The 15673-nt window shown below is 40.7% G+C and overlaps 1 protein-coding gene across 1 annotated transcript in view; it reads right to left on the bottom strand.

Annotated features, from left to right (window-relative positions):
• Window positions 1-379: 379 nt before the first annotated feature.
• Window positions 380-15673, bottom strand: part of LOC307116984 (integrin alpha-X-like) — a 104274-nt gene continuing 88980 nt past the window's right edge. The window contains exons 22-30 of the mRNA XM_079801615.1: window positions 9021-9100; window positions 8775-8861; window positions 8598-8676; window positions 7896-7991; window positions 5832-5918; window positions 5579-5689; window positions 5367-5480; window positions 2415-2525; window positions 380-2322 (exon numbers count right to left, since the gene is read on the bottom strand). Coding sequence (XP_079657741.1) covers window positions 2239-2322; window positions 2415-2525; window positions 5367-5480; window positions 5579-5689; window positions 5832-5918; window positions 7896-7991; window positions 8598-8676; window positions 8775-8861; window positions 9021-9100 — 849 coding nt within the window. The 3' untranslated portion in view covers window positions 380-2238. The remainder of the gene's footprint in view (window positions 2323-2414; window positions 2526-5366; window positions 5481-5578; window positions 5690-5831; window positions 5919-7895; window positions 7992-8597; window positions 8677-8774; window positions 8862-9020; window positions 9101-15673) is intronic.

A 15673-nucleotide genomic window follows, 5' to 3' on the forward strand; every position in this document is an offset into this window, starting at 1 on the left:
ATGGTGTTCCTAATAATCCTTTAGGTGATATATATATATATATATATATATATATATATATATATATATATATATATATATATATATATATATATATATATATATATATATATATATATATATATATATATATATATATATATATATGGTTGGCTTCATCACTCTGTCTCCTCTCCACCAATCAGCTGGTGAGTGGTGGACGTTCTGGCACAATATGGCTGCCGTTGCATCATCCAGGTGGATGGATGGTTTGTGGTGGATGAGGAGATTCCCCCCTTCTATGTAAAGCGTTTTGAGTGCCTAGAAAAGCGCTATATAAATGTAACAAATTATTATTATATAATAAAAAGATAGAAGGACACATGGGAACAACAGCAGGGTGAGTAAAAGATGGCTTTATTTTCATTTCAGGGTGAATTATCCCTTTAAGCAGAAGGCAATTAAACATTTGCAAAATATCCAAGTGTGGATCCCTATGATGAGAATCTGATGAAACGTGATAATAAAACATCTCAAAAACAATGTACATATAAGAAAAAGTTCCTCCAATATCCCTCATTTGTGCTATTCAGTCATTATCAGTTTTCATAACAATAAAAAGGAAGTTAAATATTTGAAATGCTATAAATACCTTCACTGTGGTAAGCTCACTGATAAGAAAATGAGTAGTGAAATGAAGTAAAATTATGTCATATATTACAGTAAAAAATGCCCCTTTTCATTCTCATAAAATGTTCTAAATCAGGCTTGAATATTTTGCAATAGTGAGGTGTTAAATTCACGTTTCATTCTCAAGCCCACAAAACACAATCAGTATTTATATGTTATAGTCAGTGTTGGGAGTAACGCGCTACAAAGTAACACGTTACTGTAATTCCACTACTTTTAGCGGTAACACAGAAGTAACTAAATATTTTTTTTAATCGAGTAACACAATTACAATTACTGAAATTTAAATGAGTTTTTTACTCGCGTTACTCTCTTTTGTGAAAAATGAATGCTTGCAGAAGAAGTTCAGATCTAGGCCCTAGCCAGGCCCGTGTTTTTTTTCTTTTTCTCTTTTATCCTCCCTATTACAGATTGTTGCTGCCATTAAAATAGTTCAGTTTTGTTTTTAATGTCAAAGTAGTTATATTTCGTTTCGTTTCTTTATTAAGTTAATTTAGAAAAATGTTTGGAGCATTTTTTTGTTTGTTAAATTAAAGTTTTTGTTTTTCAAAGTGACGACCAAGCGGCCAGCGGCCGACAGTGAGTTAACCCAACGCTTTAGCATCTCAAATCAACACTCGACTTGTCTTGCATATAATAAAATCCATAGATATCAAACACTTCAAGCATCACAATGTTAGTTTAAACTACTATCCCCACCACCACCACCACAGTAAAAAGGCATTTTTTATGAGTTGAGGTTAGGTTAGGCGTAGGCGCTCACAAATAAAAAAAAACATGCAGGTTGTCTTACCATACACCTCTCCACAAAACGAATATAATCCGATCTTCAATTCCCTTGCTATATGCACATTTAACGGAGTTCACGTCAACGAAAGCAAAAGATAGGAGCTGCATTTTATATATCAGTTAAAAGATCAAAGACTGCAATATGAGAGAGCGAACTAAGCACTGCTAAGATCATTTAGTCTCATTAGTTTTAATGAAGATGATTGTGTTTTTGAGCATATAAGACTTTCAGTTTCACTTGCGGCAGGTTGCGTGTTGGCTTGCTTTACTCATTTGCGGCGACGCGTGTTGCACCTTCTGAATTGGTTGTTTGAGTGATCGGATTTAAATCCGTCTCGAAAAAATCTCAGATTTACTTCTGGTCTTTTCACAATCGGATAGATATCTGGTCAGAGAAAATGAATGAAGTGAGCAGGTGTAAAAAGGCCTTAACTCTCCCAGTATACTCTCCCAGCTGCGGCTTGCTGCTGCTGGACACTAAACACTATACTATAGTATAGTATACTGCTTGATTTGAAGGCCTTTTGCTCTGTTGATTACAATAAATAGGTCTAAAAATTATGTTTATTGTGTTTGACTGGTTAGTACTGTTCATATTTACATTAAAAAAGCAGACATAAAAGTAACTTAAAAGTTACTTTCCCTAGTAACTAAATACTTTTGATATTCAGTAATTGTAATTCAATTACTTTTAAAAGAAGTAACTAGTAACTGTAACTAATTACTAATTTTCAGTAACTTGCCCAACACTGGTTATAGTAAGTGCTGTTTGAGTACACATTATTGTGGCATGTTTGGCTCTCCTCCTGCATCCCCCTGCGCCTCCTGCAGCTTCTGCTTGTACTGGCTTTTGAAGAACCCAGCCTTGAAAAGGGAGAAAATATGCAGTAAAAACATTGATTGTGTAGACAGGTGAAAGTGCCAGAGATTGGTTTTATGATGGCGATATACTGTACCTTATAGAGGGCCGCTGTGATGAGAGCCAGTAGCAGCAGTCCTCCTATTACCCCTCCAATGATCTCTTTGGTCAGGTTCACCTCCTCATACACCTCCACTTGAGTATTAATCTACAAAGTGGAAAAATGAGAGCATTGTAACAGGAAGTCCTCCTCCTTCCTCCCACACAGATGTTCAATGTCGAACAATACATTATAATTTGGGTTACATTAAATACTATTTGTGAGTTGTATTACTGCACCGAATTCAATGATAAATATGACATTTCAGTTCTGTTGTTGGATACTTGAGGATGACACTTACAGCCCAACTAATAAAGATTATACATGATTTACTATGTACAATATTTTGTTATAATGCATCTGTTTTAGTGTGTGTATGATCCACATCCTTGTCGCTTGTTCTGTTGTTGTAATTCTTTTTAAATGCTATACACTACCATTCGAAAGTCTGGAGTTAAAGCCATTAATTCAGCAAGGATGCATTAAATTGTTCAAAAGAGACAGGAAAGACATAGCATTAAAAACATTTCTATTTCAAATAAATCCAGCTCTTTCTGAAAAAAAAACAAACACACATATGAAGCAGTGCATCAATCATCATATTAGAATGATTTCTAAAGGATCATGTGACAACGAAGACTGGAGTAATGATGTTGATATTTTAAAATGTATTCAAATAGAAAACATTTATTTTAATATTTCACCATATTACTGCGTTTACTGTATTTTTGGTCAAATAATGCAGGCAGAAGAGACTTTCTTTTGTTTAATAAACGAAAATATTGTGACTTCCCGATAGGGATGGCCCGATACCGATACTGGCATCGGGTCGATACTGTCCTCACGTAAACATCTGAAGACGCATCATAGTGCTGAATACAGTTTAGTCAAGCTAAACAAGCAACTCAGCAGCCAACATTAACACCGGTTTTACAGAAGCGCGAGAAGATGTCCAGAGATAATCCACGGGCACTAAAAATAACAGAGGGAATTGCATACTTTATTGTACTTGATGACCAGCCATTGTCGGCTGTTGAAAATATAGGATTTCGACATCTTCTTGGCATACTGGAGCCGCGATACGAAATTCCGAGTCGCCATCACATTACAACCGCTATGCTACCGAAAGTGTTTCATGACGTGAAAAAGCACGTCAGTGGCCTGTTGCAAGTGACTGAGCTGAGGAGATTAACCGCTGTCCTTTGACGCGACGCGTGCAGTGAACACACATCGCTAGTTCTGTTCAACGGCTGTTCACAAAGAATGCGTTCGTGGCAGTGAAATGGGAAATGACACAAGGTAATGAGACGCACGTTGAACTTAAGCTCACTGCTTTTAGAACGCCGTTTCATACGCGAGAGACGCAGGTGCAACAACAGAAACTATAGTAGCTACTGTGTGTTTGAGATTTCATGTTCACATAATATTGACAGGCTCAAAGGTGTTATCATTGTTTTTACAAATCATTTACTACTAATAATATTATCATCCGTGTGGAGACATTTCCCCACAAAGTAGGGAATACCAGGACACACACACACATGCAGACAGCATACACTTCATTATTTAATCACACTGTCTTCACAACAGTTTGTGTTGGCTGTAGTCAGATGACTTTAGCTGTGGTCAAACTGCTAGCCTACATTGTACTATACTGAAGAAATAATCTTTAAATAAATAAGCTTTTAATTGTTTAACAATATTTCATCTTTAATATGAATGAGTTTGTCTGGAATTTATCCTTTTTACTTTCATATTTTTACGTTGCAGTAGTGTTGACAGTGAAAGGCTGTTCAGCTCAGTGTCACATATTGACAGAAACAGAATCACAGCTGATCATGCAGAGATGATTTTGTTCATCAAAAAGTACCTGCCTCTCATTCTCCCAAAAAGTACCTAAGCTAGTTCAGATCACATTGCTGACTGAAATGTTTGTTTAATTGAAACAAGGGAGCTTTCACTGTGCCATAGTTTAATTGTTGTTTAATTGAAATATGCAGTAGTTTAATTGAGACTTGCAATAGTTACATTGATGTTTTGTTTAATTGAAATATGTAAGTGTTTCATTGAGACTACACAACAGTTACATTGAAATTGAGTTAAATTGAAAGCTGCAGACGTTGTCAAACATTTCACTGATATATTGTTGAGTTGACGGTGTTGACTGTACAATATGTTTTATTTATATTTTGTCAGTTGTGAAGACAGTGCCAGTATTGAGGCTTTTTGTTTACACAGAAATATATATAATTTATTTTTTATTTGAAATTGCCTACATTTATTATTTTACTCATTATTTATTTTAGACTTGTTAAAACAAGCAGAGAAAATAAAAACAGTCTTCTAACCTGTGTTCCGTGTTCTGTCTTCTGTCTTCTTTTCTGGTAGCCTTTAATTACTTTCGCGGTAGAAATATCGGTACTCGGTATCGGCAAGTACACAAATGTAAATACTCGTACTCGTATCGGTTTGGAAAAAAATGGTATCAGGCCATCCCTACTTCCCGACTATTCCTGACTGTTTTGGTTTTGTCTCGTATGTTATATGATCACTGTCTGTCTGCCTGTTCATGTTGTTATATCTATATCTGTCAATAGAATGTAAAGTGTCCTTGGGTTCTTGAAAGGCGCTATATAAATAAAACATATTATTATTATTATTATTATTATTATTATTAAAACCCTTCTGACTTCACTGAAAACACACATGTACACATTAAAGTAAACACATAGGAATCATATATGTGTGAAAGAATGTTGTGCAATTGTCAATATATTTGCAAGAAGCAGAAAGACAAAAGTATATGTGGTCTGAAAAAAAGAGAATAAAATACAGATCAAATGAACAAATCTAAACAGTAAACTGCCGTTATAGATTCCTTCAAACAGAGCACAGTTTTGAGGGCTTTTTTACAGTCATTAGACTTGACATGAACGATCACTGAATCACCTGGAGAGATGGCGCAGTGTTTTGAGAATCCGAAGAAAAGAAAATGTATTTGCTCTTGTCATAATCCAAAGACGCTGAACTGACCAACTCAAAAACAGCAGCTCTGAGTCCAGTCTAAGAGACACACAGATCATGACCATAAGAAATGATCAAACAATTATGAAAATATATGGTCTGCACTGTGATATGAATTTGCTTTAAAAGTCAGATACCTGCTCGATCCATCCAGAGCTCACATTGCCAAATATGTTATAGAGTTTCCTTTCATTCTTCAGGAGAGTGACGTCACAGCTGAACACGGCACACAACGCCACAGAGCAGTCCTGACACACACACACACACACACACACACACACACACACACACACACACACACACAGTTTCAATGATGCATGTTTAACATATACAATAAATAAATTGTGGAAATCAAATGTGGGAAAACAAAGCAAAATTCAGTGTCCTCACCACCACACGGTGTTTTTTAATAATGTCCAACAACGCAGAATTGGTGATAACAGGCTTCTCCATGTTCTCACTCTTGCAACCAGAAATCTAAAAAAAATAATAAAGAAAGAAAATCAAATTTTCTGTCAGCAAATGTGATGAGCTGATGCCACTGGGAAGAAATTAAAGGACTCTGCAGTTTAAAACAGTAGTTCTCAAACTCTCATATTCACAAACTCATATTCACTAAGATAGTTATAGTATTCCTGCTGTGATTATGACAAAGCTGCTTGTTTTCTATATTTTTTATTGATATACTGAATTAATGTAATTCATTTAAGGTATAAAATTGACCACAATTCATTTTGTGAAGGCAGAACTTGTTCATTTTTAGCATTTTAATTTAGATTAAAATTACAGTTTTTTAAAATGTTATGACAATTTTTTCCTTACTTTTAACAAATTTCCTAAACTCTTAATGCAGTTAGCACAACATCTGTCTGTGTAGGCTATACAATTAACACATTTATTGTTGCTTTTACACAAAATGCATATAGGTAACACAAATTTTAAATGCTTGAGCTTATTTTACACACAAGCTCTACCAAGACCAAAACAATGAATTTTTACTGCCAAATTTACCAACGCTTTAACACTGTATGTCAGAACAGATAACACCATGTTCTAAACCCTAACCTTACAGGCTAAAGTCAAGGTAAACAGCTGTTCATATTGAGAATTGAAACACAAATATATCCTCTGTATTTTATTCCATTGGTACTGATAAACAGCTGATTGAATTTGTGCAAATTTATAAATCACAGCTGATTCCCATCTAGGAATTGTTCAGGTGTTGATGTTCTTCCAATCACATGACCATATGGTATACAGTAAAAGAGGGCCTATTTGGGCTTATCTTGTGTGAAAAAGGAACAATATAGAGCAACACAAAGAAATACATAAAAAGGCCTGCATGAGGGAGAGGAAGATGAGTACCAGGACAAGGGAGAGGAGTGGGACAAGGGCAAGGGAGAGGAATGCCTGGACAAGGGCAAGGTAGGGATTGAGGAGTTAGAATACATGGTGGCGCTCAAAGAATTAGGGTAACTGATGAAATAAGAGCTACTATCATAGACCATGTCATTAACCACAGGCTATCATACAGAGAGGCTGGTGAACGAGTACAGCCAAAACTCAGCCGGGACACAGTGGCATCCATTATCCAGAATTTTGAGAAACCAACAGGTAGGATATTGTATAAGGGCTTCTCCTACTGCAAAGTGTAAATAATTGCACCATGTATTGCAGTGACTGTATGCCTCTGGTCCCTAACTGTATTTTGTCTAAGCGTCCTCCCTCAGGGGCAGAGGAAAGCTCCTAAATGAAGAACAGGCATTCTATAAATCTACTCTGAGATGGGTCATTAATTTTTTTGTATTGAATTTCTGAAGCAAAAGAAACAAAATGCATGCATTTACTAAACCCAACAAAACAAAAATGTGGAGTCTTCAAAAGACACATAATCTATGATCAATAAAATATACTGTCTATTGTATAAGGGCAGACCTGACACAAAAAATAATGCAGATTCTGTAATTCCATCTAGTGTTAGTGTTTTTATAACAATTATTGACTAAATGTTCCTGTTGGAAGAGAACATGTGTTAGTGTATTGTGTTAGTGTGTTATTTTATTTAGAAAATAAGTGTTTAGTTTACAATGTGTGATTTTGAACATGAAATTAACCGTTTTGCCAATTGTGTGTGGTAGGTGTGGTGGTGCGTTAAGAGTTTAGGAAATTTGTTAAAAGTGTTGAAAAAATTGTCATAGCGATTGTAAAAAATTGTAAATTATGTAAATATATTAATATTTAATCTATTAATTTAAATACTTTTTTTTATGGCCCCCTGGTTCAGAACCTCTGGTTTCAAACATAAGTAAACTGTAAGTTTTCCTTTCAAACAAGTCTCTGGACAATTATGGGTGAAGGATGGGATGTCATTTTTCTTCCCTACATCATACAGAAATCGTTTAATTACAATAACCAGTATTCATGGCTTATGAGATAAGAAATAAATTCACACACTTGCAAATTTGAATTGGTCCAGATGTTAGAATCACCAAGTTTCACTGGTACTCTGATGAAAACCTTGAAAGTTAATTCTCTGAGGTCATTCTGAACCTGAAAGAGGAGGGGAAAGAAAGGAAGAGTTATGGGCATTTGAGTGTTTTCCTCTGTTGTTAAATTAAATCATGCTAAAGCTGCAGTCCATACGTTTTGCCTCTTTGTCGCTATCTCTGTTTGAAACCTGCAATTGCAGTTATTTGGTCATTTGGGCCTTTCTGGATTACAATCCGCCATCAAAATCATAAGTTCAATAACTCCAGCTGCTGTGAGAAAAGGCTATAAATGATCTGCTGAAGAACATGTGGTATACATGCTCCTCACATGCGTTACTACTACTAGCCAGACTATTTCTTTATGTATACAGACTTGATGTAATGATGCAAAGACATGCTTGAATTTCCCGCGAAAATCCACCATACCACTCTAATTATAAAACATTATTACAAGCTTACCGTTGTGAATGGGGCTACGATAAGGAGACCGTTTTGAATACTGGCTTGTTGTGTACTTGCTCAATTTGATTTTGGATAATTTTTAACCCAAAAAAGTTACGGACTGCAGCTTTAAAATCTGTCATTCAGCCTTTTTGAAACACTAGATTTTAGTGTCCTAAAAGACCTTTTTATAATATACTTTAAGATTCAGAATTTGAACCAATACCTGTATTATCTGCTGGACCGGTTTCATAAGATCCCTTTTCCCTGAAGTAAAATTAATGTGGATGGTGGAATTTTCATGCCTTTCATTCAAAATGAAGAAAGAAAATGACAATATTACAGTATAGGACAAAGAAAAATGTGGTATTTTTTACACAGAAACACGGAGCAGAGCACTAACCTTATCAAGGCAGTATAGATGGCATATTTGACACCAATGGTTTTCTGTTTGTTAAACTCACTGTCACTTGAGTGTTTGTCATTCCCACTATGAGAGATGGAGGTTTTGTTCATTAATAGCAATTAACCATTTCTGATAAAATTATCATGTGAGCAGCCTCCTAGAGCTCATGCTCAAAGGCTGTTTTATGCTGTTTTATTTTGAGTTCACTCAAACAATTTCTAGCGCACAAAGATAATGTCATACCTCTTGACCGCAGCAGTAAACATCACATTTTGGCCGAAGGTACTTTCTTTATTAATACTGTATGTAATCTCAAAGACAACCTAGAATTTGAACGAAAAAGCCAGAATAAGACTAATTTAAGTTGTTGTAAGTCATATGTCAATGTAACATGTTGAGTCACACAGCCATGAAAATTGCTCTGGATAAGAGTGTTTGTTAACTGCTTTGAGTTTAAAAGGCAGTAAATTAACGTATATATGCATTTGAGTGGAGCTGGACAATTAATAGTATTTTAATCATGATCACGATTTCTGCTTTTCTAGATAAATTAAGCATACTCGTTGCAGTATTGACCCGCTGGTTATTATTCCTGAAAAGTGTGTGTTTTTTTGTTTTTTTTTACATTTTCATTATCTTGTATCAGTAACAAACCTCCACAAGTTCCCTTTCAAGGGAACTCCTACTCCGTCAAGTGCTGCGGGAATACCTCTGCGTGATTGCGTCATGAAGCACTCATGAAATCAGTCCAATGGTGTGGCGAGACGTCAAGGCGGGTGACGTCATTGACCAGGAAACTATAAAGCACCCCTGAACCAAACAGTGTCAGCTTCTGTGTCTTCACAAGCGCTCTATGTTGAAATCGTTCTGTCTATTTGGTGTGTGTTTGTCTCTCAATATATATATAAGAAAATGTTACAGTTTAAGAAGTGTGTTACTCCCTGCCCTCGTTTCATTACGGGTGGGGATACACACGAGCTGTGTGTTATGTGTCTGGGACCGCAGCATGCCCAGGCAGCCCTTGAGGGGGCTGGCTGCAAGCACTGTGAGAAGTTGGCGATGAAAACTCTCCGGTCCCGCCGAGCACGCTGCTGAGTCACGGCGAAGGCGCGCGTCCTGGGGTCTAATGGATCTGGGGTCAAATGGATCTAGTGGCGGGATGATCCCGGATCTCTGCCCTTACCCGCTAGACCCAACGCTTCAGTTTGCGAGTCAGAAGCACGCGCTGCAGTTTATTCTGATCGCGCTGAAGCGCAGGCTGCTCAACACTCTAGTTCTGAGGAATTAGATGTTGAGAGTCTGGAAGTTGACACTGAACCACAACACACACACACAGAGGAGCTTTTGGCGGTTGTGACTCGTGCTGTTGTCAGACTAAATATAGATTGACCAGCTGATGATCAGGAAGCCCGTCAAATTAAAAGCAAATTAGATGAACGCTTCCTGCCAGCGAGATCGCAGCCTTCAAAGCGGGGCTTACCGTTCTTCCCTGACACCGAGGAGTCGAAGTCATGGGATAGACCGGCTTCATTTAGAGTATTCAACCCAGCCACGTCAGAATATTAAAATATAATGGGTTTGAAAGAGAATGGTTATGTGGCGATGCCTCAGGTGGAAGAGACACTTGCGGGCTATCTCTCCCCTGAGTCTGCGTCGTCGCTAAGAGCCCCGCAGCCGCCCACTAAGCCAGTTAGAACAACATCAGTCTTAATGGGCAGGGCGTACTCGGCAGCAGGTCAGGCGGCCGCCAGTCTACATACGATGGCGGTCTTACAAGCATATCAAGCCGACCTGCTGAAAGACATAGATGAAACTGCTGAAGAGTTAGAAAGAGACACAATAGCGGAGGTTAGGGGAGCAGCCGATTTGTCTCTTCGGGCCACCAGGGAAGCATTGGTGGCCACGGAGAGGCATTTATGGTTAAACCTGTCCGAAATCAAAGACAGAGACAAAACGTTTTTGCTCGATGCTCCTGTCTCCGCTACCGGTCTCTTTGGCAGTGCTGTTAATTCGGTGGTTGAAAGATTTCAAAAAGGGTCAGTTCGGTTGCTCCCTGCCAGTTCGCCGTTTCAGGGGCACCCAGCTAACCGCTCAAAAAACACCAGAGGAGTAGATTCCCTTAGTAGATTTTTTGGCAGCGTGGAAACTTCTGCCAAATCTCTCTGTTTGGGTCCTGCAGACAGTAGAAAAAGGGTACAGAATACAATTCGGGTTTCGCCCGCCCAGGTTCAACGGGGTGATGCCCACAGTGGTCAGCCCGAGCAGGCTCTGGTTATGGAACAAGAAGTACAGACTCTTCTGCGAAAAGAGGCTTTAGAGAGGGTCCCTCCCCAAAGCAGAGAGTCAGGGTTTTACATCCGGTACTTTATAGTTCCAAAGAAGGATGGAGGGCTGCGTCCTATACTAGATCTGCGTCAGCTAAATCGAGCAGTCAAAAAGTTAAAATTCAAAATGCTCACTCAGAAGCAGATTGTGTTTCAGATCAGGTCAGAGGACTGGTGTGTCACAATAGACCTAAAAGACGCATATTTTCACGTCTCCATCCTTCCTCAGCACAGGAAGTTCCTCAGGTTCGCTTTCGGGGGCGAAGCTTACCCATATCAGGTCCTTCCATTTGGCCTTAGCATTATTACCCCGCACATTTACAAAGTGCGTGGATGCAGCACTGGCTCCTCTGAGACTCCAGGGCATCCGCGTTCTCAACTATATAGACAATTGGCTCATTTTAGCACAGTTGGAACAGTTAGCGGTTCAGCTTCGAGATGCTGTTCTCGCTCATATGGAAATGTTGGGTTTAAGGCTAAACGCAAAGAAAAGCATGTTGTCTCCACGGCAGAACATCACTTTTCTGGGCGTAGTATGGAATACAAAGACTATGAGGGCTCGGTATGGTTGAGGTCGATCCTAGAAGCCGTATCCAGGATGAAGCTAGGCCAGTCACTCACTGTGAAACAGTTTCAAAGACTTCTGGGTTTGATGGCAGCAGCGGCCAATGTGATACCTTTTGGCCTGCTGTACATGAGACCCTTGCAGTGGTGGCTCAAAACCAAGGGATTTTCCCCAAGGGGAAATCCTTTTCACATGATCAAGGTCACGCAGCGATGCCTTCGTGCCTTGGCTATGTGGAAGGATCCTTGGTTCCTGTCCCAGGTTCCGGTGTTGGGGGCTCCTTGTCGTTGCTTAACGCTAACGACGGATGCGTCTCTCACTGGCTGGGGGGCGACCATGAGTGGTCGCTCGGTCCGGGGTCTATGGAGCGGCCATCAGCTTTCCTGGCACATAAACCAGCTGGAGCTGATAGCCGTGTTCCTGGCACTCAGGCACTTTCTCCCAGACCGCAGGGGTCATCACGTGTTGGTCCGTACGGACAACACGACGGTGGTCTCCGATATAAATCACCAGGGGGGTGTGCGCTCATGCCGATTATGGAAACTGGTACATCGAGTTTTGTTATGGGCTCAAGGGAAGTTATTGTCAGTTTGAGCAATATATTTTCTGGGGCGTTTGAACAAGAGGGCAGACTCCCTGTCGAGGCAGGGAGTGGTGCCGGGGGAGTGGAGACTTCACCCCAAGGTGGTGGAGCTCCTTTGGAACCGCTTCGGGCAAGCTCAGGTGGATCTGTTTGCGTCTCGAGAGAAAACGCACTGTCCCCTATTTTACTCCCTCACACATCCAGCCCCCCAGTACGCCGGGACGGAGTCCGTCTGTTGTTAATAGCCCCGTTCTGGCCGGGACGAGTATTGCTATCAGACATTGTGTCTCTTCTCAAGGGTCCCCTGTGGGAGATTCCGATCAGGAGGGACCTTCTCTCCCAGGCGTCGGGGTCAGTCCTGCACCCGCGCCCGGAGCTGTGGAAACTGTGGGCTCGGCCTCTGAGGGGGCCCAGCTCATAGACTTAGGTCTCTCTACCGAGGTAGTGGAGACCATATTACACTCCAGAGCTCCGTCTACAAGGAGGCTTTATGCCCTAAAATGGAGAGTCTTTATTTCATGGTGCACGAGCCATTCAGTGAATCCAGTTAACTGCCAAGTGAGTTAAGTGCTAGATTTTCTTCAAGAAAAGTTCACCTCAGGGTTATCCCCTTCCACCTTAAAGGTATACGAGTCAGCCATATCTGCCTATCACGTTCATATCGATGGTGCATCAGTGGGGAGACACCCTTGGGTAACCCGCTTCCTTCGTGGTACTCTGAGGCTAAGACCTGCGGCACGTTCAAGGGTGCCGACTTTGGACCTGGCCATAGTATTGGAAGGCCTGACTCTGGCCCCCTTTGAACCTATTGAAGAGGTGCCAGAAAAGTTCCTTTCGCTAAAGACGTTATTTCTTCTGGCTATTTCTTCTCTTAAAAGAGTTGGAGATTTACAAGCACTGTCTGTTGCTCCCTCGTTTCTTGAGTTCGCACCAGGTATGGTGAAAGCTTTATTGTTTCCAAAAGAAGGATATGTCCCTAAAGTTCCCACTAACGTGGCAGGGCCTATAATGCTGCAGGCCTTTTCTCCACCTCCCTTTCAGAATCCAGACCAGGAGAAATTAAATCTGCTCTGTCCAGTGAGGGCACTAGATGCTTACGTCCACAGAGCTGCCCTGTGGCGTAAGTCTGATCAGCTGTTTGTCTGTTTCAGGTCCCAGAGTAGGGGAAAGCCTGCATCTAAGCAGACCCTAAGCAAGTGGATAGTCGAGGCTATTTCACTAGCATATGAGTCGGCCGGTCAACCTTCACCACTAAAGATTCAGGCCCACTCAACTAGGAGTATGGCTGCTTCTATGGCTCTCTTGTCAGGAGTTTCTCTTCAGGAGGAGTGTGATGCGGCAGGGTGGTCCTCTCCCCACACCTTTATAAGACTTTAAAACCTGGACGGGGCCTCTACGTCAGGTTCTCGGGTGCTTGTAGCATAGTGTGCATGACGATTTCACATATACAGGCACTTGAGGATTATGGCGACGTGGGTATTCAGTTCCCGCAGCGCTTGACGCAGCGCAAGTCCCTTGAAAGGGAACGTCTCAGGCTACGTATGTAACCATGGTTCCCTGAGAGGGAACGAGACGCTGCGTCGCTTTGCCATACTCCCGGCATGCCTGTGACCGACTTGTTCGACCTATCAGAAGCTGACACTGTTTGGTTCAGGGGTGCTTTATAGTTTCCTGGTCAATGACGTCACCCGCCTTGACGTCTCGCCACGCCATTGGACTGATTTCACGAGTGCTTCATGACGCAATACCACAGAGGCATTCCCGCAGCGTTTGGCGCAGCGTCTCGTTCCCTCTCAGGGAACCATGGTTACATACATAACCTGAGACACTTTCATGCATGGGGTTGCCAGATGTCAAGAGTTTAAATCCCCCAATCAGAGCTTTCCTCTTAAATAGATAAATTAATAAATTACCCAACAAGTGTTTTACTTAATCTTCTCAACTTGACAAACATGTGCTGATGATTTAAAAATACAGGCAAACATATACACTATACTGCCAAAAGTTTTGGGACGCCTGCCTTTACATGCACATGAACTTTAATGACATCCTATTCTTAATCCGTAGGGTTTAATATGGATTTGGCCCACCCTTTGCAGCTTTACCAGCTTAAACTCTTCTGGGAAGGCTTTCCACAAGGTTTAGGAGTGTGTTTATGAGAATGGTTGACCATTCTTCTAGAAGCACATTTGTGAGGTCAGGCACTGATGTTGGACGAGAAGGCCTGGCTCACAGTCTCCACTCTAATTCATCCCAAAGGTGTTGTATTGGGTTGAGGTCAGGACTCTGTGCAGGTCAGTCAAGTTCCTCCACACCAAACTCGCTCATCCATGTCTTTATGGACCGACACTTTATGCATTGGTGAGCAGTCATGTTGGAACAGGAAGGGGCCATCCCCAAACTGTTCCCACAAAGTTGTGAGCATGAAATTGTCCAAAATATCTTGGTAAGCTGAAGCATTAAGAGTTAATTTCACTGGAACTAAGGGGCCAAGCCCAACCCCTGAAAAACAACCCCAACACATAATCCCTCCTCCACCAAACTTTACACTTGGCACAATGCAGTCAGGCAAGTATCGTTCTCTTGGCAACCGCAAAACCCAGACTCGTCCATCGGATTGCCAGACAGAGAAACATGATTGGTCACTCCAGAGAACAGTCTCTAGTGCTCTAGAGTCCAGTGGCGGTGTACTTTACACCCCTGCATCTGAGGCTTTGCATTGCATGTAAGGCTTGGATGAGCTGCTCGGCCATGGAAACCCAATCCATGAAGTTCTACACACTGTTCTTGAGCTAATCTGAAGGCCATACAACGTTTGGAGGTGTGTAGCTATTGACTCTGCAGAAAGTTGGCAACTTCTGCACACTGTGCACCTCCAACCCATTCTCACAGAAGTTGCCAACTTTCTGCAGAGTCAATAGCTACAGACCTCCAAACGTTGTATGGCCTTCAGATTAGCTCAAGAACAGTGTGGTCAATTGCCTTCAGCGTCATAACGAAGACGCTTAAGGCACCCCTAGGCGTCACTATAACGACGCGCTAGGTGCTCCATTAATTTCAGTTGTTTACCCAATGCGTCAGATCAAGACGCATTTTATTCTTTGCATTTGTAAAAGCAGACATGATTTTATTAATATTTAAAGGTTACTTTTATATTTTGGAGCAGCTAACCGAACTCCTACCCTAAACCTACCCACTTCTAAACAATATAAAACACGTAACAGGCAAATACAAGTACAGTCACAGGTATTTATTGCAAAAACTGACCAAAAACAGTATAAAAGTATTAACTCATGTTGCATTCCAAGTCTTCTGAAGTCATACGATGTCTTTATGTAAAGAACAGAGTTGATTTTAATGTTTTAATCGCTGAGATGATGATCCCGCCCCTCCGTGAATGCACTCATTCATATCTCATTCAAAT

The sequence above is a fragment of the Gobio gobio genome (assembly GCF_949357685.1).
Source record: "Gobio gobio genome assembly, chromosome: 20".
In the NCBI taxonomy this organism is placed as follows: domain Eukaryota; kingdom Metazoa; phylum Chordata; class Actinopteri; order Cypriniformes; family Gobionidae; genus Gobio; species Gobio gobio.